The sequence below is a fragment of the Puma concolor genome, chromosome C2, assembly GCF_028749965.1.
Source record: "Puma concolor isolate L17-30 chromosome C2, mPumCon1.1.hap2, whole genome shotgun sequence".
In the NCBI taxonomy this organism is placed as follows: Eukaryota; Metazoa; Chordata; class Mammalia; order Carnivora; family Felidae; genus Puma; species Puma concolor.
In genome coordinates, this window is record NC_141675.1 from 128,269,157 (window position 1) to 128,293,849 (window position 24,693).

Sequence of the window (24,693 nt, forward strand, 5' to 3'; positions counted from 1 at the left end):
CTTCTATAATTGTGGTTTAAAATGTTAATTTTTATTCTAGTTTCTTCAGGCAACAATGGATAAGTGAAGTATAATACAAAAAAAAATCTGCATTTAGTTAAAAATACTTTTTTTTTTGTATTAATTATGTGTATTTGGTTAGTGTTTGCAACCCAAATAATAAGTTTGGCCTTTCTGATTAAACAGATCCATAATTTACATGATACCCTTTGATCTTTAAACATAATTATTATCAATCCTGGTATGTTTAATGCTGCTAAATTTCCTGATAGAATGCATGTTATTGAAAACCTTCATAAATATAGTCTATATATTGGAACAATTAACTGGAGATTTAAAAAAAAAAATGGATAGACGGTCTCCACTAAAAGCTTCCATATAACTTAGAACTTTGATAGTCTTGAAAATAGATCAGAAGGCATAATCCATTAAAAGAAATGTGTATTTGCATGTGTCTGTGCATTTCACCATTTTCTCAGATGTACAGCATAGCTTTGAAGATAACCAAACCACATTGTGTTAATCTCACACATTGTAACATACTGTGTGTATGTGACATTTTTTAATAGACCACTAGATAATTATTTCAGAATGTAAAATTAAAATGTAGGTAAAATTAAAACAATATAGCTTACTGTGGATTTTACTGCCAGTAGTAGGGGATAAACTTTAATAAACTTAAAAAACAAACTGTCTGGGGAAAAAAAAAAGCCTATTTTGTAAATTTGTAGTTTCCTTAAATAGGGTTCGCTATGTTTAGCTTTCTATCAGCATATGAGATCTTTATGTAAGAGTCATATGACTTTTTAGAGCTCGTATGATATCTAGGCATAAAAGAAGTAATGAGAGAAAAAACTGGGCCCTTCAGTCCTAAATTTCCTTTCTTTGATGTAGACTTCATTTAAATCATTTGTTGGAACAGTTTGCTTAAATTGCTGATTTCAGAAAAGCCGGCAGCATAATAGTACATTGTTTCTGACCATTAACGTGGTTATTTGAGTCAAAGCCAAAACTAATAGTGTCAAGGGGCCTTTTTCAGGTTCAAGTTAGGTTTACGATAATCCAAGATCCTGGTTAAGGACTGTGAGTTCATCAACATTTTGATGAAACACATATTCTAAGACCCCCAAAGCTTTACTTGATGACTTTGAGAACCTTGATATGTGTGTGACATGTTTGCCAGACTCTAACAAGGTATAGCAGACTGGTTCTTTGGGGAACAATTCTTCATGTCATATGGCAATAATCCATAGAGGTCCGGTAAAATCAGTGGTGCTGTGGGAAACAGTACTTTAGAGCATGGGGGACATTTTATGTGTACATATTGTGTATATAAACAAAACATACATGCACATCACAATGTTGTATTTACTTACCATCTCCTGTACGTAAGTATTGCTACTTTTAATGCTTAAGCCAAAAGCCTTACTCAAAATACCTCCCTTATAGGACTTGTCATGGCATTTTTGTGGGTTTTTGTTGTTGTTGTCATTTGTTTTGTAGTTAAAATACTGATTTAAAAAAACCCATAGAAGATTTGAGGAGCTGATGAGAAAAAGAGATTTGCGATTATAAAAAGCAATCCCAAGAAAGACAATGTGTGAGTGGAGACTTTTAAAGAATGAGTATTGCCAGCTGAGCTCTTTGTGAACCGGCTGAAAGTAAAATGCCATCAGCCAAGAGGTTTAATGAAGTCCCACTACAGAATTTAACAAGAGAGTGATTTGTGAGAATACCTCCCTCGCCTAGCTGTCTGATCCACTGGCGTAAATAGGACGCCAAGCTGTACTCCTGCTGGTTTTTTTCTACTGTTGGATTTGATTGAGACCCAGCAGCATTATGGCCTATGATTCCTTTCCTTTTTTTTTTTTTTTTTTTTTTTTTGTAGGAAGGATAAAGTAAAGAACTTCTTGTGTTCTCATAGCCTTTCAGAAACAGCCATTTTAACCCTAATGACTGTTGAAGATGTGACATTCTTTTAGATTTCTTTCATTTACTCATGAAGGTTTTGGGTTGCTTTCAGTTATTTCAAACAAACTGGTATAAAATCTTAAACATTAACCCAAAGGAAAAGCATTCTCTACATGGCCTTCCTACAGAGAATTGGAAACACTCTCTTAATGTGTGTGCCAAGCGAGTATTTGAAGAAATAAGTACAGCAGTCAGGTTCAAGAAATAATTGATACATAAGATGATTCTGTGACAAATAATGACACAGCACCATACTAGTAAATAGCACATCTTGGGCCTTCCATTATCTTTGGAGCTTTTCTGTGATTTATCCATCTACATAATAGTTGGTGAGGTTTTCTTTTCACCCAGCTATATAGATAGATATAAAACTTAGTGACTGTCTTTAGGAACCTACATTCTGAAATAATGGCATCACTTTGGAAATATGTAATAGAGTTTTGTGAATCTATACCATCTGAATTACTCACTCTGAGAATGAAATTTAGAGAAATAAATTACTTCTTTTTGCTCTAGTCATTGATGGGTAGCTCATTTTAAAACATTCATTGCTAAAAATCTCACATAACTTTAAGACATGGAATTATTTTGTGATATTGTATTTTATGTATCATTTAATGTTAAATAATTGCGAGGCAACTCATATTGATATAGTCTATTTTATCTAGAATTATTAGGACATAAAGTGAGATAATTCTCATTTAAATTTTTTTTAAGTTTATTTTTTTTTTTTTTAGAGAGAGAGAGAGAGAGAGAGAGAGACAGACCGCAAGTGGGGGAGGGGTAGAGAGGGAAGGAGACAGAATCTGAAGCAGGCTCTAGGCTCTGAGCTGTCAGCACAGGGCCTGACATGGGGCTTGAACCCACGAACTGTAAGATCATGACCTGAGCCAAAGTTGGGCATTTAACCAACTGAACCACCCAGGCCCCCCAAGATAATTCTTGTTTAAAAGAGAATAATCAAGGGTGCCTGACTCGCTCAGTTGGTGGAGTGTGGGACTCTTGATTTCAAAGTTGTGAGTTTGAGCTCAGGTGGGTATAGAGGTTATTTAAAAAAAAAATCCTTTCAAAAATCATAAAGAGAATAATTGTAGACTATTTGACATTCAGGGCACCATTTTTTTTTTTTTTTTTTTTTTAATGATGGACCCGGGGATGCGTGGGTGGCTTAGTCAGTTAAGCATCTGACTCTTTTTTTTTTTTTTTAATTTTTTTTTAACGTTTTATTTATTTTTGAGACAGAAACAGAGCATGAACGGGGGAGGGCCAGAGAGAGAGGGAGACACAGAATCTGAAACAGGCTCCAGGCTCTGAGCTGTCAGCACAGAGTCCGACGCGGGGCTCGAACTCACAGACCACGAGATCATGACCTGAGCTGAAGTCGGACGCTTAACCGACTGAGCCACCCAGGCGCCCCAAGAATCTGACTCTTGATTCCACCTCAGGTCTTGATCTCAGTGTTTGTAAGATCGAGCCCTGCATCTGCCTCAGTGGTGACAGCACCTAGCCTGCGTGGGATTCTCTCTGTCTCTCTCTGCCCCTCCCACACTCACATTTTCTCTCTCTCTCTCTCTCTCTCTCTCTCAAAATAAAGAAATATACCTTTAAAAAAATAAAATGATGAACCCAGTGATAAATTAAATATGCAAGATAATTGAAAATTTGACTTTTTTTGCATTCCTGTGTACTAGTTTTTTATTTGCTATCATTTTAAATATTTTATGGGTAGACACCATGTAAATTATGCTAACAGTATACGTTCTTGTAGATTCACAAATCATTTTAGCATATTCCAAACATCAGGGTCATCATTAGAATCATTGCAATTTACAATTATGCAGCAGCTGGTGTCCTTTAAATGTTATTTCAGTAATTTGAAAATATAATATGCTTCTTTTTGTTTTATTGTTTCTAAAGATTTGTATAAATAGGAAGTTACTACTTTACAATATCATGCCTGCCTGGAGTTTGCAAAACTGATTAAAATACCATGAGCACTTTAACTTGCTTTTAAACTATTATTCTCAGGACTTGATAAATAATGTGCCAGTGTAAACACACCTGTAGAAAATACTAAAATAGGTATAAGACAAAATACAGCTGAGTAATTGCTTTATAACAGATTGATGAGGGTGGGAAAATCCATAAACGGTTGTTAAAGTTAGCTTTAGCTTTAGGGCATTTATTTTGTGTGGTCAATGTTGTTAGGAGAGAACTTAAAGCATTGCACAATGGAAACTGATAGATATGGCCATTTTACAAAGTGCTTTTAAAGTTAACTTTGTGGATGGTGGAACAGGTATTTCTGTATTCTTTTAGGTCATTAGTAAAGAGATAAAGTGTCCTCTTGTGTTTTCCTTATGCTTTCTATTCCCCCCAAATATACTAATTGAAAATAAGTAATTTTGGCCTGATTTAAGTTTCTTGGTAATAAATGTTAAGTTATAAACTTACTGGGCTAGGTTGAGGAGATTTTGAATGTTAAACATGGATGGGGACTTAAGGCCTTATTTACTTTGGCTCTGTGTTACAGATGAGGAAACTGAAGTCAGAGATGTCTCTGTCATATAGCAAACTCTGACTGTGTCATTTGATACTTGACTACATACATTTGGCATTTACAGTGGTTGTCCTAAAAGGGTGCATTCACATCACTTTTCAGAAATGAAATTGGCTGTTTTGACATTGTTTTTCTTTTTTCTAAAGATTTTATTTTTTATTTATTTTTTTTATTTTTGGAGCTCAAACTCACAACCCCAAGATCCAGAGTTGCATGGTGCACTGACTGAGCCCGACTTGACCTTGATTTTCTATGAGAATATAAAATATAACATGGTTTATTTCCCCCTCATAATCTTCTTACATATGTGAAACCTGCTCACATCTGAGAAGAATAGTTCTATATCTATGTTAATTTTATGTATTAATGCATGAATCATGTATTTAAATAATTTTGAATTAGAGTATAATCAACATAAGACATAGCAGTTTCAAATATATTCCAAAATGATTTGGTATTTCTGTATATTGCAAAATGATGACCATGAGAAATCTAGTGAATATTTGTCACCATACAAAATGGTGTATGTTTATTATTATTATTAATACATGGTATTTGTTTTCTTGTAATGAGGACTTTCAAGATTTATTCTCTTAGCAACTTTTAAGTACAGTATTATTAACTGTGATTGCTGTGTTGTACTTTATATCCCTAGGTCTTATTTATATGGAAAATTGTACCTTTGACCCCATTCACTCTTTTCTCCTACCTCTTACCCCTGCCACAAGCAACCACTAATCTATTTTCTCTGTGCTGTGAGCTTGGTATTTTTTGTTGTGTGTTTGTTTGTTTTAAATTCCACATATAAGTAAGATCATACAGTATTTGTCTACCTCTCATCCGACTTATTTCACTTACCATCTGCCCTCAGTGTTCATCCATGTTGCCTCAGATGACAGAATTTCCTTGCTTTTTTATGGCCGAATAACACTCCATTGTATTTATACCACATTTATTTATCCATTCATCCAGTGTTGGTCACATAGTTTGCTTTCTTATCTTGGCTATTGTAAATAATGCTGCAGTGAACATGGGGTGTATATATATTTTCCAATTAGTGTTTTTTGTTTTCTTTGGGTAAATACACAGAAGTGGAATTATTGGATCACGTGATAGTTCTATTTTTAATTTTTTGAGGAACCTACACATTGTTCGGCACAGTGACTGTACCAATTTATGTTCCCACCAACAGTGCACAAGGGTTCCCTTGCCAACACTTATTATTTCTTGTCTTTTTGATAACAGCAATTCTAACACGATGAGAGGATATCTTATTGTGGTTTGGGTTTGCATTTCTCTGATGGTGAATGATATTGCGTATCTTGTTGTGTGTCTGTTAGTCATCTGTATGTCTTCTTTAGAAAACTGTCTATTCCAGGGCGCCTGGGTGGCTCAGTCGGTTGGGCAGCCGACTTCGGCTCAGGTCACGATCTTGCGGTCTGTGAGTTCGAGCCTCGCGTCGGGCTCTGTGCTGACCGCTCAGAGCCTGGAGCCTGTTTCGGATTCTGTGTCTCCCTCTCTCTCTGACCCTCCCCTGTTCATGCTCTGTCTCTCTCTGTCTCAAAAATAAATAAACATTAAAAAAAAAAATAGAAAACTGTCTATTCCAACCTTCTGCCCATTTTTTAGCCAGATTTTTTTTTTATTAGGTTGTGTAAATTCTTTGTATATTTTGGAAATTAACCCTTTGTCAGATATATGATTTGCAAATGTTTCCTCCCATTTAATTAGTGCCTTTTCATTTTTCTGATGATTGATGATTTCCTTTATGAAAAATTTCTTATTAAAAGTTATTTGGTTTAGGTCGTGGGGCCAAAACAGAACCAAAATTACATTAGAATAAGGCTTAACTATTTCAACACAGAAGTCATTCAATGTAGTAAAAAAGAGGGAAGGTTTTAAGAGCTGAAAGGACCTGAATGTCAATCCCCCATTTCTTACCTGAGGTATGACTTTAAGAGAGTTACTTAATCTTGGAGCTTCTGGGTAGCTCCGTGAGTTAAGTCAGTTAAGCGCCCGACTCACGTCATGATCTCAAGGTTCGTGAGTTTGAGTTCCCACACTGGGCTCTGTGCTGACAGTGCAGAGCCTGCTTGGGATTCTCTCTCTCTCTCTCTCTCTCTCTCTCTCTTTCTCTCTCTCTCTGTCCCTTTCCCACTTGCTCTCTGTCTCTCAAAAATAAATAAATCAACTTAAAACAAAAAAAAAAAAAAAAAGAAAGGTACTTAATCCTCACTTCCCTCCTCTTGCAAATTGCCACATTGAGTACTTTCCTACAGAGCTGCTGTGAGGGTTTCTGGTGTGTGATCTGACACATAGTTAGCTGACACTGATCCCTCTCAACTGAGATGTAGAAAGGTTATGTAATTTATGCAGGGAGACCTTGTTAATTCTGGAGAGGATCTTGATACAGAATTGTTTCAGTGGTCAGTGGAGTAATTTTATCTTTATACCATTATGTACCCCAACTCGAGACCCTCTATGAAATATGCCATTTGAAGATAGGCTTCCAAATTTTCAAATTTGGCACTTTTCTGTATACATTGGAGCACTTTCTATATGCAAAATAGTATGCTGGTTGCTGTAAAGGGTACATAGATAACTAAGACCTGAGACCTGCCTTCACGGAGCTTATTATAGCTGGTGAAGAAGGGAGATATACACAAATAGCAACAGTAATTAGCAGAATGTAAAAAATAGATTTGTAAAGATACAGAAATGCCAGGGAGGGAGAAAGTGCTTTCAGCTGGGCAATGGGAACATTATTGTCATGGGTTTACTCTTTCAGTAGATATTACATTGTGAGCGATGTTCTCAACTTGGTAAGTTCTAGAGAAATAATGGCAAAGAAAATAGTTAAATGCTTACTCTCATGGAGCTTATAGGCTAGCTTGGGAGATAGACATTTACATAATAATTACTCAAATGTGTAATTTTAAGCTATAGTAAGTGCTCTGGGAGGAAAATTAAGGTTGCTATGAGAATATATGGCATTCTAAAAAGATTTAGCATCACATTTAGAGGGAGTTTCTGGACGATGGTTTTTTTCGAGCCGAGAGCTAAGGTAAAAAGGAATTAAGTAGGTAAAGCAGTGGGAGGGTGGGGAGGGGATCCTGGGATACAAGATAAATCGAACCAGAGTAAGATCATGCATGGTATACTCAAGGACAGAAGGAAGGTCTGTGGGGCTACGTTAGGGAGATGACAGGGGACAGGTGATGTGAGAAGACCGTGTTAAGGATTTTGTTCTCCATTTTTTTTTTAAATGTTTTTATTTATTTCTGAAGGAGAGACACAGAGCATGAGCGGGGGAGGAGCAGAGAGAGAGGGAGACATAGAATTTGAAGCAGGCTGCAGGCTCTGAGCTGTCAGCACAGAGCCCGATGTGGGGCTCAAACTCACGAACTGTGAGATCATGACCTGAGCTGAAGTCGGACGCTTAACCGACTGAGCCACCCAGGCACCCCTTTGTTCTCCATTTTAAGAGCAGTGGAACTATACTGAAGGATTTTAAGCAAAAACATACTATAATCAGGTTAATTTAGTTGGTTTTGTTTTTAAGCACTCTAGCCATATTGTGCAATCGGATTGGAAAAAATCAAGTCAGTAGTTCAGTTGACCACTGTTGAGAAACTGGGGCCAGAGTGGTGGCAATGGAACTAGAAAGAGGGAGATGGGATGGACAATTGTTATAAAATAAAAGCTATGGGATTTGGTAATGAATTGTGCATCTCAAGGAGGAGGGAGAGGAAGGATCCAGGTTTCTGGCTTTCTAAATTAATTTAGGGAATATTACCATCAAGCTATGCTCCTGAGATCCTGTCTGGTGGTACACACATTGTCATAGATTCCCAAGTAGTTACATTTCCATCTCAGACTCTTTCGTAGACACGTAAGTAAGTTGTACCATTTGATAACTGCTTTTCAGAAAAGTAGGGCCTTTTGTTTCTAGAAATGGAAGGGAAAGGGGAAAAGTATGAACTTTTTCTGAGCATCTATGATACATCAGAGGTTGTGCAAGGTACTTTGTACACATGTAGGGGAGAATAATTATACTCTTCTGTTAAACTTGCAGGTGAACAGATAATCTGTAGTAAGATTTCTCAGCCCTGCACTCCTAACATGTGGGACTGACTCATTCTTTGTTGTGAGAAACTGTCTGGTGCATGATAGGGTGGTTAGCAGCATCCGTGGCCTCTCTCCACTAGATGCCAGTAGCATCACCCTTCAATTGTGACAACCACAATTGTCTCCCTGACCAGTGATCCACAAATAATGTGAGATAGTTGAGTGAGGGGAAAAGTTCATAGTACTTTATGTATCTATTAAATATATTCTAAAAATTCCCCTCTTAATCACTCTATTTTTATGTCTGGAAAGTTGAAAGACATAATGACAGGCTTTTAAGTTAAACTCAATCTTTTCCCCCAAAAGAAATCATACCTAGTATTAAAATATCCTGAATGTTTTTAATTGTTAGAGATATTATCATTCATGAGTATCTATGCATATAATTTCTCCGACATAACAGTGACTGGGTTCTGTCAGTTCAAAGGTAGATAGCTTCATTACTTGAAAATTTGAGTGTTCCTCTATTTTAATAAAAATGTATTTTCTTCCCCAAAGAATCCTATAACTCATTATTTTACTTCATTCATTCATATTCTTCTGGATGTGGTATTTACAATTCTAGGCTGTCAGATTTCTTAATTGAGCCCTGCTATTCAAAAAGCACTATATGGGAGAATGAAAAAAATCACATCAATTTAAAGATTCGTTAGAATTGAGTTACTAATGATGAAAACTAGTATCTGTGAATAGCAGAATTCCATATAGCACATTCAAGAAAGCTGTTCTTCTCTGATGTTTACTAATAGGATTGGTTTTACCATGGATATATTTGCTTAACCATGGAATCTTTTATAGCATCATTCTAGGAGTTTAGAATACTTACATTATTTTAGACCCAAATACTGTGGCAGTCTTCTGTCATTACATTTCAAAATAATTATATAGCCCATCGCTAACGATGAAGAATCTTAATACTTTATATAACTCATAAGGATAAACATGAATATATTTATCATGATACTTCAAAAATTGAGATCTTGGTGTGAATATGTCAAAATCTTAATCATATTGTTGTGTTAATTATGCAAATATTTTCTTGGAATTTCTGCTATCTTCTGGATTTATCATATGAGCTATTTGTATAAAGTAGTTCATCAACTTAAGGTAATATTAACTGAAAAGAATATTTTTGAGGACATTTTCTGGTAGAGTATGTGTTTGTATATACATAATCTGAAGGGATAATATTGGGAATATTTCCCAAAGGGATATATCCATTGTCCTCTTTTGCCTCTGAATTTCCATACTCTTAAAAATCATAGCGTAGAAAGCCCTCTAAGAGTCAACTAGTCTATTCCTTTACCAGACAGGGTTATAGCTAAACTGTTGTGGCCAAATGGAAATAAATCCCATTTTTAAAGACCTCTGGAGACATCACAGTTGGCAACCAATTCATGGTTCAGTGACCTTTACTGTTAACTGCTTCTTTTCTATACTTTCCCTAAGTCACTCATGCTATTATTTAGGCCCATTATCTTCTTCTCTTCTGGCCTAAGTAGTTATCAAGATTGGCTACTCCCTATATTTATTAGACCTAATTTGAAGACTTAAGTATCTTACAGCTACCTTATTTTCTCAAATGGAAAAAAAAAGAAAAGGAAAAGAGAAAAGAAAAAAAGAGCCTTTCTCTAGCTTTTGTATATTTTTTCAGACATTTATCATCTGACTCTTGTCTCCTGTATATGACAAGCAGATAGAAGAAATCTTCCCTCCCCCCTCTCTCCTTCCCTCCCCACCACCCTTCCTCCTTCTCTCCTTTCCTCTCCCTCCTTCTTTCTCCCCACTTCCTTCCTCCCTTCCTTCATTGCTTCCATTTTTGCTTCTCTTACCTTCTCATTTATACCTAAAGATTATTGTCTGAACAGTATAGTATGCATTTTACAAGATTTTAAAGTAAATAATGGGATCCCTTTGATGTCACATTCAAAAGAGAAAGAAAGTCTCTTATTCTAAGTGTGTGTGTGTGTGTGTGTGTGTGTGAGAGAGAGAGAGAGAGAGAGAGAGAGAGAGAGAGAAAGGCTAAATTATCCCAAACATTTTAGAGTTGTTTTTTTAAGTAAAGTATTAGTCAAGGATGTAATATTTGTATGCCTCCAAATATATTAAATTTTAGTTATGTAATTATGTAGTCCCCATATATTATATGAATTACATATTTATATAGTATACAAATGTGTATGTATTTATATATTAGCATATAAATATATATACACATATATGTATTATATAGTATATAAATATTATATATGTATTGTGTGTATTATATATTATATTTATGTATTATATTTATATATTATATATTATATAAATGTGTATATATATTTATATATATCTTAGGCTTTATATAACTCCCCTTTGTGCCACTCAGAAAATACAGTCTAGCTTGAAACAGTGTGCTTTTTATGTAAACTCAGCCTTGGGTCACATTCTCTAATCTCTCACCCCTTTGCATACTTCCTCCAATATAAAAAAAAAAAATTTAGAGATGTTACTGCAGATGGAATATATCATGTGCATGTGTCGCCATGTTTAAAAAATAGCATGTTTTAATCTCTTAAAAATATTTATTTACTTTTCAAGTTTGTTTTACTTCCTACTTAACATATTTACCATAAAAGTAATTGTGTAGAAATATTATTTGTTCTTATTTTTCAAAAGAGTATTCTTTTATTCAGTTTATAATGATTTCAGGTGATGAAATCATTAAAAATGACTCACCCTTAATAGATGATCACATTACTTTTTCTTCCCAAACGGTGAATTTTCAAGAGGTTTTAAGCCTACTGTCTTCTTACCTGTTAGTTTTCCATATTTTTTTTTAAACTGTAGCTAACTACTCTTAAAAGATTTTTTAGTATCATGAGGAATTACTTTAGAAAGTTTTTAAATGTAGGCAGTAATGGTTTTAGTGGTGATGGTTTTAAGTTAGGCATTTTATGACAGTTTAAACGTAAAATCAAATACATTTTAGGTCCTATTGCATATATTTCTCCCCAAACCAGTTAACCAGTAGGAAAATGTATACAGAGACTTGAATTTAGTCGAAAAGCCTGGAAGGCAGTCTTTGGTTAGTCATCTGTGACCTTGAGAAAGGTATTTAACAATTTAAGTTCCCATTTTCTCAGGCAAAAAGGATAGGGTTAGACTGATAAGTTCTAAGGTCACTTCCAGTGCTAACATTTTACAGTTTTATTGTTTTATTAGAGATAGAGACAGACAGGCTTTTCCTTTCTTAACGAGAAAAGGGAGTTGGGGTAGAGGTGCTCCCAGCCTTTAAAGTAGAAAGAAAAGAAGTTGACAAGAGTTAGGCAGTGTAGGAGAGAGGCCACCCATAAACCACAGACTTCAGAGGATAATGAATGAACATGATTCAAACTACTCTGCTTTTCTCTGATTCTTTCTGGACACAACTAACTGGACAATAATGGGCCCTGATTATCGTATGGAAGGTCCCTGCTGTCTGTATGGAAAGAAAATTCTTTGACCTGTCCCTGAGAGAAATATGGAGAAAGGGGAAATCTGGGAAAAAAAAAAAAAAACAACTTAAATTTCTATCATTTATTCTTGAGCAGAGAAAGTTCAGGATGATTACTTATCTCAAGTGAGTAAAGGGGTTTTATATGGAGGATATTAATGGCATTGATTTGTTTATGGAAATTAGAATAAATAAAAAGGAGGGCTAAATTGTGACAGGCAGGGTTTCATTTAGGTAAGAGGCATCATTTCCTGATAATCATGGTTGTTAAAAGCTTAAATGATCATTCAGGATAGGGTCCTCTCAAAAACCTCTGATGCTTTAGAAGCTTCTGTGTTAGATGTTGTTCTTAGATAACTTTATGAACTATTTTCCAATTATCATTTGTTATTGATATGATATGCAAACACATCAACTGGAAGTTCTTGAACATACTGGGTTTTAATTAATGAAAGATTCAACTCCTATGGCTTGATTGCTGGTAAAACTTATAAGCAAGGAAAAGCATTTAAGCATATAAGCATTTAAATTTTAAATGATCTGCTTCATAGTAATTTTTTTTTGTTTTAACATTAGATATTTTTGAGATGTTTAAGGAATTTTAAATTACTAAAAATATGACTAGAAAATCTTTAAGAATCATTCCTGTAGTCTCTTGACTTTAGATAAGGCTTGATTTTAACTGTATCCATCTAATATTAAATTTATTTTCACAAGTTATCCCGTAAGTTATTTCTACATCGTTTTATTTATTCATTCATTCATTCATTCATTCATTCATTTGGCAAAATTCTATTGCTACTGTTTGTTAGGTTCTCTCTCTTGTAGTTTCTAAATTTTTCTTCCTGTCACTTAAAAGACACTATCTTTAAGGACTCAAAAGTGTTACCAAGTCCTGTCCACTCTGTTTTCAAGTCTAGGTAGCATAGCATGTTGATTATTCCTTGAGTAAGTTGAGAAAAAGCTTCTTTGTTTTTTAACTTTTCTTGCCTGATTGCATGAAATATTATGCTTAAAGTTTTTTTTTTCTTTAGAGTGAAAAAGAAAGACAAATTATTTTACTCATGTACTCATGAAAGAAAGATGTGTGTTGAAATGTGTTTCTGAGTCACTTTTAAATTTTGTATATGTGACATCACTAGTTGAGAGAACTTTTGTCTCTATTTCGTTTCTTTTTCTTTTTTAAAATTATTTTATATTTTATTTAAAACATACATTTTTATCCTTCTACATGGATTATTGAGCATTCCCATACAGCAAAACCAAAGCAACATAATTCCAGCTTGAAGATATTACTTCAGACCGTACATTGTACCAAAATATCCTGAGGTTCCATCAGATACTTGAGCACCCCCAACCCCTTTCTAGTGTGTTGTCTCTTTCCCTCATCGCACAAATTAAGGAAATGTAATTTCAGATTCAACGTCGGAAGTGACTTGAGAAAGCTGTTTATAGTGTGATCGAAGTTGATTGTTCTGTTTTGTTATTGTCACTATTTTACAATTGTATCATTTCACAGAAGCAGTGAAATAGTTTCTGTATTTATACTACAGGAATGGGGGCACCTGGGTGGTTCATTCAGCTCTTGATTTCAGCTCAGGTCATAATCCTAGGGTCATGGGATCAAGCCCCACATCAGGTTTCACATTGGGTGTGGAGCCCACTTAAGATTCTCTCTCTCTCTCTCTCTCTCTCTCTCTCTCTCTCTCTCTCTCTCTGTCTCTCTGTCTCTCTCTCTCTTTCCCCCAGCCCTGCACCTCTCCACCATGCTTTATAAAAAAATATTAAAATAAATTAAATGAAAAAATAAACTATAGGAATGTATATCAAGTCAAATTAATTTGATTTAACTTAAAGACATGGGAGTTATTTATTTGAGTAAAATATATTGTTGCTGTGTATGGGGCTATTATGAAAAAGTTTTGCGTTTGGCAGTTAATACCTTTGTTTCTAAAAGAATAAAACAAAACAATCACTTTCCAGTATTTAAAAAGTATGTTACTCACGCTTCCTATATTAATATGCCCAGTGTTTCAGCCTTGCAAGCACGTAATGTCGTTATGATTTTATTAGATAGGTTTATAAAGTTTTGTCTGTTTTCATGTGTTCACATTTTTCTGTATCTTCTCAATTAAAATTCTGCAGGAATTTAAGTATAACACCTTTTAGTAACTTTGCTCCTCAACCTACTGTCGGGGACCAGAAGCACTTGAGTGCTTGGTAGAAATGCAAAATCTCAGGCCATACTTCTAACCTATGGAATTATCATTTGTATTTTAAGCAATTCTTAGGGTGATTTATGTGCTTATTCAAGGATGAGAAACACAGATTTAATAGAATATCATTGGCAGCATGAACCTTTTAAAAGTAATCTGGTGGTAGAGTTGTAGGATTTAACACTATTTTGCCTTTGATTAAGATGCTTGATTTCTATTGTAAGTAGCATTAGCAGTTAATATTTATTGTGTTTTTAAACTCATTACGTATGTAGTTATCTAACCCTGTCATCTGATAGCAAAATGTAGTCATTGAAAAGTGTTTTAGAATTGTATAGATATCATCCATTGTAGCTCTGTCATTTAATCATAGTAGAGATTTTAAGATTCATTTCTATTTCTCTTAAATTATTCATGATTATACTTAAAATGCTAACAAATATTCATTCATGGAGCTTATGAGCCAAATATTAATGTGTTCTTTATTTTACATTAAAAGAAGTATCATTGTTAAGTCAAATCTTATTACTTTTTCTGTTTCATTTCTGTTTCATTATTTTTATTTATTTCATGTTTTCTTTTTTTTTTTTGTTTTGTTTTAGTTGGGTCTGGTAAGTTGACATTTTATTGGCCATCTCCTAATCACCGTGTCACTGTGACTGGAACTTCTCTTCCCCTTTCCATCCATACCCTTCCATGTCCTTCAACCAATCAGCCTCCATGTTTCACTTGTCATTGGCCACAAAGACAGACTGCACAGAATAAAGTCTGCAGGAAGTATGGGTAACTGTGACAAAGAGTAAAGGTAATGGGGTTGCTAACCTTATGTCTTGTTAAATGATGTGTGATCTGCATTCTTTTGTTTTTTTCTGTCCTTAATTGCGTGATAAAATAAGTGATAGGACTATATCGTAGTTAAGTACTGTTTCAATTTATATCTCATGAGATAAACAAAGAGAGGTGCCCAGAGAACAATGTGGGGTGTTTGTTTGGTCCAAAATATGTTTATAAATTCATGTCTGTCTATCTAAGCTTTTGTAACTATTGTTCAGTAATTGTCATTAGGAGTCCTCTTGGTGAATAACCTTGCACTTAGGGCTGTTCGCACTCATTTCCATTTCTTTGTGTCAGATTCATTTCATTTCATGTAAGAAATAATTGCATGATGCTTCTAAAATGTATCAAACTTCTCACTGATAAACTTGGCCTCATATATGTAGTCATTACGTTTCCAAGTCCTCTCATGATCAGCATGTTGGGGAAGGCACACTCACCCTTTAAAAACGCTGGAAAACCATTTTTGGAGTCTTACATGAGGATGCTAAGTACTATGCCAGGGAATAATTTGGCCTAAGAAAAGCTTCCTATTTTTTAAGTTAAAAAGCTACATAGATATTATAAAGGTGTTCATACTAACACAGATAGGATGGATTGTTCAATAATGGTGATGTACTAAGGGGCTATTTGAAAGAAATAGCTTTCTATATGCTACTGTATATACAAAAATGTATATGGATTAATATTTAAACATAAAAAATAAAGACCAAAGTATAGGATGAAAATGGAGGTGAATGTTTACATAATTTATTACTTATTATGTAATCTATATCATGTAATTTTATTGATAGAATAACAAAAATGCTTAACCAGATTAGAACAATTGTCAACAAAATGGAAAAATATATCTACGACACCTATGAAAAACGGATGACATTTTCACCTAACAATAGTTCTTAAAAATAAAAAAGATGAGCATAGGAACACAATATTCCCAAAAAATAGGATATCAGTGACAAGGTAATGTGAACATAAATGTCTAATCTCACTAATACACAAAGGCAAATTGGTAGGAAATTTCATTCTCAGTTTGGCAAAGATGTTAATGTTCAGTGTTTGGGAGGTTTGGGAGGAAAATGCCCTATAGGAGAGTTGTCGGTTGAAATAACCTTGAATATAATTGGGAAGGATGTTATTGTCACTATTGTTTTTAATAGTGAAAATTAGAAACAAATCCAAATTTAAAAGCAATAGATTGATTAAATAATTTAAGGTAAATTTGTATATGGATTATCAAAGAGTTATTGAAGTGATATTTTAGAAGAATATTTTAAAACACTATGGTCCACTTTGCATGGTTGAATTATGGGTAGTTTTCTTTTTTTCTTTGCTTGTTTGATTTTCTAAATTTCCAATACTGACCATATATGACATTAGTAACATGGTTCTATAGTTTTAATTATAACAAGTTAGAATGTAGCCTTTGAAAAATATTCCAGCATTCCATCATAAACTTCAAGTAGATGGATGCGATGAATGGCCTTCTCAGTCTAAATAGATAGGTGATGATGATAGATAGATTGTTAGATAGAGGCGTATGTAATCCATTTAAATTTTTCATGGAGATATAATTACATCTCATATTCAACATACATGTAGAAAAGGATTTTTTAAAGTTATATTTCTAGGACATATCTTGGGGCTGATGTCACTGTTGATGTTGGCTCGAGAACGTGCCTGCAAAATATAGTAAATTCATTTCCAGGCAGATATCCTGTGTGGAAGGATTGCTGCAGGATAAATATAGTTAGCATAAGGGTTTGTATCCCTGGTTCCCAAATAAGTCTTTGAGGTTTGAGGAGAGCTGGCATTTTATAAAAGAAACATGGGTTCTGGCACACGTTATTAGACATGCTTCTGAGATTTAGGAAAGAGACCACCCGAAGTTTATACTTCTCTGAGTGGTTTGAACATTTATATTTTCCTACTCAAATTCCCTACATATTGGAAAGTCATATTCTCCCACTCATTTAATTAATCATTTTTTTTCTTTTATTGAAATAAACCAAACTCTCTTCTGGATTTAGTTTATTATCTAGTCAATCCTTTGAATTTTTTGATCTGATTTCTACCTCAATTATTGCAGCCCTTAACTAAGGAATCAAATGCTCCTGTATGGATATGTATGGAGGAAAATCCCCAAGAAATGATACACATGTCTGTTATTATACCTGGATAATGATAGTGTTTGCTAAATTCATGAGTAAACCACTCAATTACAATCAGAGTTAAAAAAAATTATAAGGTAGAACTTCAGTGTTACCAAATTGAACCTAAACTGTATCTCCTAACTTTGTATTTTCTTCCCTATAAGTTATAGGACATTTGAAGGCATTTGACCTGATTTTTCTGGTCTCCTATAATTTTCTAGTTAAATGGTATAATTTCTACTAAACCTCAATTAAAAATAAAAAGGGAGTATGGAAGAAATCACACTAATCTAGAAGTTAGGAGATCTAATTGCTTTCTTCAGTTTTGCCACCATGCAATCTTCAGCAAGTTCTGTTATATCTCTCTCTTAAAAAAAAAAAAAAAAAAAAAGAGGTTTTTACTTCAAATGAGAGATTTACAAATTTATATATAATATATATTATAAACATTTGTTTATATGTCTTAGATGCAATTGCCTAGAATGTATTTATGGAGAGAAAATTACCTTTTTCAAATCCTCGACTTCATTAACAAACAAGTCATGTTCTTGTAAGCAGTGTAGCATTTGTGGACATAATCTGAATATAATTTTCAATTCATTTTCACTTGAAGGCATTATCCTAAGTGACTGATATAAGTAACTAAAAGTACCTTTAAAGAAAAGGTTTAAAATAATGGAACAGTCTTAAAAAGTGGATTAGAAGAACCCTATCCTGTATAAACTGTTAAATGTCTGGCTTGAAATGTTCACTTCAATTTGAACTGAGACAAGAGAGGAGAATAATTAGGTGTTTCAGACAGCTGATAAGAAATGAATTTGAAAAGTGTAAACAGTAGGTAAAAAGACTTACATTCAGTGCGTATTTTTCTAAGCATAAAGCACGGCCCCAAAAACAGCTTTTTTCTCTCCCCCCAGAATTGACTCCATCAGCACACCTAGTGTTTTCAGCTGCCGTTGCTCTCAATGTAACTGACACAATTTTCTGACACTCTATTTACTGCTGGATGAAGTGGCCATTTAAAGTCTGTATAAATCAAACAGTTTGGACAAAGCTGGCAGTATTTATAATGTCAGGATGAGCAGATGTTTCAAATTTGCCCTCATTTCCATATATATTCTGTTTGAACATGCCCTTGCCTATGTAAATGAAGGAGGCATTTGACTCAACTATTGCTTTAAATCCATTTCCATTCAAGTAATTGGACTGAAGATTCTAAATGGTTATAATTTCCATGGTAGCATTTCAGGAGCTTTTGAGTTAAATTAAAGTAATTTTAGGGCCTGCTTACGTCAGGAGGTCCTTGTGTATATGATTAAAGTCCATTTAGCTTTAAGCAGCTCTAAATGAGAAAAGATACTCATTCGTACACATTTCAGGTATACATTGAATGTAAAGGGTCAAATTGCAGCTCAAGAATTCTTTTTAATGTGGAGGTTAATCTTAGAAGGTCAACCAATAAAAAAAAAGAAAACTGCTTCACAAAAAAATCTCTATTCTCTTCTATAAATATGCCCTTAACACTTTAACTTCGATTAAATTAAGGATGAGAGGGGCGCCTGGGTGGCGCAGTCGGTTAAGCGGCCGACTTCAGCCAGGTCACGATCTCGCGGTCCGTGAGTTCGAGCCCCGCATCGGGCCCTGGGCTGATGGCTCAGAGCCTGGAGCCTGTTTCCGATTCTGTGTCTCCCTCTCTCTCTGCCCCTCCCCCGTGCATGCTCTGTCTCTCTCTGTCCCAAAAATAAAATAAATAAACGTTGAAAAAAAAAAATTAAAAAAAAAAAATAAAAAAAATAAATAAATAAATTAAGGATGAGAATGGGTACATGTTATAGTGCATAATGAGTCATGTAAAATAATGGCAGTACTTGGGATAGCAGCAAATTGTCTCCATTAGGATAATAACTACATGTTTTGATTTGGTGTAATTTGTTTCATCTCCTTTAGAACCTCCACATTTTGTTGTGAAACCCCGTGACCAGGTTGTTGCTTTGGGGCGAACTGTAACTTTTCAGTGTGAAGCAACTGGAAATCCTCAACCAGCTATTTTTTGGAGACGAGAGGGGAGTCAGGTAAGACCTTGTTCTATATTTCAGTCAGCTAAGGTGGGTGCCTGAAATGTAAGAAAAACCAAAGCATTATTTAGTTATACAGTTGTTGTTTTAAGAGAACTGAAAATTCTCTGAATACCCTAGAAGACGTCAGCAATGAAAGAAAAGAAAAAAAAAATTCATTCATTGTTGTAATTCTAAAAGCAATTTTCCTGGGGTGCCTGAGTGGCTCAGTCGGTTAAACGTCAGACTTTGGCTCAGGTCATGATCTCACAGTTTGTGGGTTTGAGCCCCACGTTGGGCTCTGTGCTGATAGCTCAGAACCTGGAGTCTGCTTCAGGTTCTCTGTCTCCTTCTCTCTCTGTCCTTCCCCTGCTCATGCTGTATCTCCCTCTCTCTCTCAAAAATAAAGAAACATTAAAAAGAAGTCTAATTTTCCTGCCTAGTTTTGGTACATAGGGTGATACATAGCATGGTAATTATCATATATAATTTATCTTTACTTCCAATTCACCCAAATTAAACAAAAAAAACCTGTACTTTTTCTCAGTGTAATTTAATTAATTATCATTTCTATTATTCAGATATCTGTAATTATATGTTAACAGAGATTTACACACATTTCAAACAGATGGCAATTATTCAGTGCAATTTCTCTGAAAACGTCAGGATTCTCAACTGTCTTCTTCACTTCTTTATGTATGTTTATGTGTGTGTGTATATAGATACATATATACATAAATATCAACTATATATATCAAGTTTTGCATGTCAAAGATTCATCAAACCACGTGTTAGTCTGTTTAATATAGATGTCATGTTAAATACAGTTCAGTGTATTCTAATTCTTTGAAAACGATCATCTGATTGCAATTTGCTATCTAATCCCATTCTCTAAAAACCAGAATTTTCTATATACATTGAACTAAAATGTAAAATTCTATGCTGTTACAAATTCTAAGTTCACGATTAGGCTTCACCTTAATAAAAAGGAAATTTTGGGGCGCCTGGTTAAGCGTCCGACTTCAGCCAGGTCACGATCTCGCCGTCCATGAGTTCGAGCCCCGCGTCGGGCTCTGGGCTGATGGCTCAGAGCCTGGAGCCTGTTTCCGATTCTGTGTCTCCCTCTCTCTCTGCCCCTCCCCCGTTCATGTTCTGTCTCTCTCTGTCCCAAAAATAAATAAAAAACGGAGAAAAAAAAATTAAAAAAAAAAAATAAAAAGGAAATTTTGAAATAATTTCACATTAAAAATAATAGGAAACTTTAAAATAGCTTTTAAACCTAAGTCTTTTTTTTCTTATCTCTTATTGACTTGCCTTCTTCAACAAAATAAGCATTTCCTATTGCTTGTTTCTGATACTTATAAAAAAGATTCTCATTCATTTTTTAATACAGTTATTCCTAGCTTCTTTTATTTTTTTCTTAACTCAATCTTGGGTGAGTTGTTTCATGGTCTTGCTCCTATTGTGTTCATATGAAGTAACATATAGGTAGTTTACTGACTGCACTCACTAATCTTTCATAGGCAATGTAACAAGTTCGCTTTTGTTTTCACTTTGGTAGGCAAATATTAAGTTGATTATGGTATATAGACCCATCATTTGAGTTACAGTACCTTTGTTGTTTCTAACACATTCCATTTGGCCTCGAAGAACAACTTTGCTGATAGCAAATTACAGCAGAAAAAAAAAAAAAAGAAAAATTTTGTAGAGCAGAAAGAATTGAAAGCATATTATATAAGAAAATCTATGTAGTAAATCCACTAGAACTTCTTCTTAACAGAGTAGTATTCTAATGACTCATTTAGTTATTTAAATAAATTATTCATTAAGTTATGTAAACTCTATATCAAATTTTGAAATGATTTTGACTTGGTTTGGTTTAGTTTAATGATACAACTTGCTAAAAAAAATAAAATAAAAAAATACAACTTACTTTTTCCTAAAATTTTGTCACTGGACATATATTCATGAAATAGTACATAAGCCTTTATAAAATTATATATTTTAAGAGGCAGTGAAACTTTTATTCATTTAATTTTTTTCATGTTTATTTATTTTGAGATGGCGGGGGCGGGGGGGGGTGTGCATGAGTGGGGGAGGAGCAGAGAGAGAGCGAGAGAGAATTCCAAGCAAGCTTCACACCATCAGTGCAGAGCCCCATGCAGGGCTCAATCTCATGGAACGGAGAGATCATGACCTGAGCTGAAATCATGAGTCAGACACTTAACTGATTGAGCTGTCCAAGGCAATTAAACTTGTAAAAAGGAACAACTTTATTTGGTTAGAAGAAATCTTGGCTTTATTTATTTCATGAAGTGTTAATTTCCCATGAAATATATGTACTCTCTCTAATAGGGGAACAAACTTTGAGATTCATAGGGAGAAATTTGTACCATAAAATAATATCACATCTTGTGTTGACTTTGTATATAAGATGAATTTCTACAGAAATAAAACTCCATTATGAATTCTTAAATTTGATATTTGAATTTCAAAATGATCCATAATGGATATGCCTCACTATCTAACAGGAGAAGTAAGAAACTATTTACAGTTTGATAAAAGTTACTGAACTTTTATAATGGACAGATAACAGAGAGACTTTTTCTGGTGCCAAAAAAGTTTCTTTGAACTTAATTTGTCAGAATGTGCTTAAATTTTAATTTTGTTTGTATATTAAAGGATTTATTGTTTATAGTCCTAATAGTCATACATATATAAAGCAAAGCTTTGACTTTGTTTTGATTAACATGTAAAAGTTTTAGCTCTGTTGATACCTACTACTTTTATATCTAGTATTATTTGAATTTGATCGTTATAAAAGCACCTATCAACATTTTGAATTTATTTAAATTTTAAAATGATCCTATTTAAGGCTAGGTCATTAAACTTGGTGTCTATATATGTGTGTACATCTACATATGTAGGTATGTGATTAAAGAATATTTAGCTCATTTGTGTATATATTGTGTGGTATGCATGTGTATGTGTATGCATTTATATACCTGTTTATAAATATTTATGTATATATGCCAAAATATTAGAACCTAGCAATTAACCTATTGTTATTCTTTCCTCCCAAATACTGGGTTCTAGAATCTGCTTTTCTCATATCAGCCACCACAGTCAACCAGCCGTTTTTCAGTCTCCCAGACTGGTGATCTCACTATCACTAACGTCCAGCGATCTGATGTTGGTTATTATATCTGCCAGACTTTAAATGTTGCTGGAAGTATCATCACAAAAGCATATTTGGAAGTAACTGATGGTAAAGTAGAGTATTTTATTTTAAAATATTAAAGTTTGGTTTATGATCTAAAAAGTGTGCCAGTAAATGTGTTTATTTTCTACTGTATATTCTTTCTGATGGCACTTTTGGTGTGAAGCTAAAAAGGATGTCAATACAATGACGAAGTCTAAAATTATTCTTTTCTTTTATTATTTTTTCAACGTTTATTTGTTATTGAGAGACAGAGAGACACAGAGAGTGAGCAGGGGAGGGGTTGAGAGAGGGGGAGACACAGAATCTGAAATAGGCTCCAGGCTCTGAGCTGTCAGCACAGAGCCCGATGCGGGGCTCGAACCCACAAACTGTGAGATCATGACCTGAGCCGAAGCCGGTCACCTAACCAACTGAGCCACCCAGGTGCCCCTAAAATTATTCTTATTTTAAGTTGGCATATACTATAAATTTCTAGCATCAAGTCATGTCCATAAAAGCATAACAATTAAACAAGAAGTTTATAGTGAATAGCTGTACATAGGAATGTTTCCTTGTTTTAGAAAATAAAGTTATTTTTAAATCTCTTAGTGTAAAATATCATCTTTTCCCCTCTAAATTAAGGAGATAAAATGAATTGCTGATAAGTCCAACTCACAATTCATTATAATGAACAAGTTTTCTTCAATAATATGATTTTGTCCTGTTTTTCAATTCCCTTAAACCTGATCAATTAATGTCAAGTACATTATGAAGACACCTTGATGGAGAAAATCCTCACACCGTAAGATGGAGACTAGTAATAATTTGAGAAAAAAGAAAAAATTGTATACATATAAATATATAAATAAATATATATATATATACACACACACACCTGTGTATATACATATATATCTAAACATATACATATTTATAATATAAATATAAATATACATATATACATAGATATAATATTCTTTTATTGCTGTATAGTATTCTATTATATAAATAGCTCACAATTTGTGTACTCCTCTATTGATGGATTGCTTTCAGTTTAGGGCTTTTATTAGTTAATAAAGCTAAATATCCCTATACAAGTCTGTAGATGGGCATTTGCACTCAATTATCTTGGTTTGCCTTTTGGCAGATGAATATACCTATTTTTTTTCATTTTCTCATATATTCCAGATATAAGCTTTTATCAAATATGTGTTATAAATACTTAGTTTTAGTAATTTCCCTAATGATTTTAAGGCTTAAGTAACCAATTTTAATTAGGACCAATGTATTATTTTTCTTTTTTAGTTGGTGCTTTTAATTTTCTATTCTACCTCGAGGTCATGTACACGTTCGTTCTCCTATGTCTCTTTTTAGAAGTTTTATTGTCTATACTTCTAAGATTGGAGTTCTTAATCCATTTTTATTTATTTTTTTTTTTTACATGTGGTATAAAACAAGGGTCAAAATTCCTTTCCCCCCATGTGGATACTAATTGTTCCAGCATCATTTATGGAAAACTCAGTGTTTTCCTCACTGAATTACATTTTAATCATAATTCAGATGAACATAAGTGTATGGGCCTGCTTTTATTCTATTATATTCTGCTTATATTATGCCAGTATGTATGGTCTTAATTATTTTAGCTTTATAGTAAGTCTTATAAATGGGTAATGTAAGTGTCCTACTTTTTGTTTTGTTTTGTTTTGTTTTGGGTTGGCTACTAGAGGTTCTCTGCATCTTCTTATAAATTTTAAAATTAACTTGTCAATTTTTACACACACACACACACACACCGTAAACAACAACAACAACAACAAATGTGAGATTTTAATTTTGATTTCACTTAAATTACTGAACAGTTTAAGAAAAATTAACATGTTAACAATCTTAGTCTTCTAATTTAGGGAAATGGTATAAATTCCACATATATATGTCTCAATTTAGTTAAATCTTTAATTCTATCAATAGTGTTTTATGCTTTTCAGGGTATAGATCTTCCCTATATTTTGACAGACTTATACCTAGGATATTTGATGATTTTTGATGTGACTGCATATATATGCATATAAATTTCATTATTGTATTGTTTGAGGCAAG

The 24,693-nt window shown here is 33.8% G+C and overlaps 1 protein-coding gene across 9 annotated transcripts in view; it reads left to right on the forward strand.

Annotated features, from left to right (window-relative positions):
* ROBO1 (roundabout guidance receptor 1) overlaps positions 1-24,693 on the forward strand; it is a 1,149,709-nt gene that overhangs the window by 1,047,390 nt on the left and 77,626 nt on the right. For all 9 annotated transcript variants that reach the window (XM_086675711.1, XM_086675709.1, XM_086675710.1 and 6 more), the window contains 2 exons: positions 19,288-19,412; positions 22,491-22,662. In XM_086675711.1, the coding sequence (XP_086531837.1) occupies positions 19,288-19,412; positions 22,491-22,662 (297 nt within the window). The remainder of the gene's footprint in view (positions 1-19,287; positions 19,413-22,490; positions 22,663-24,693) is intronic.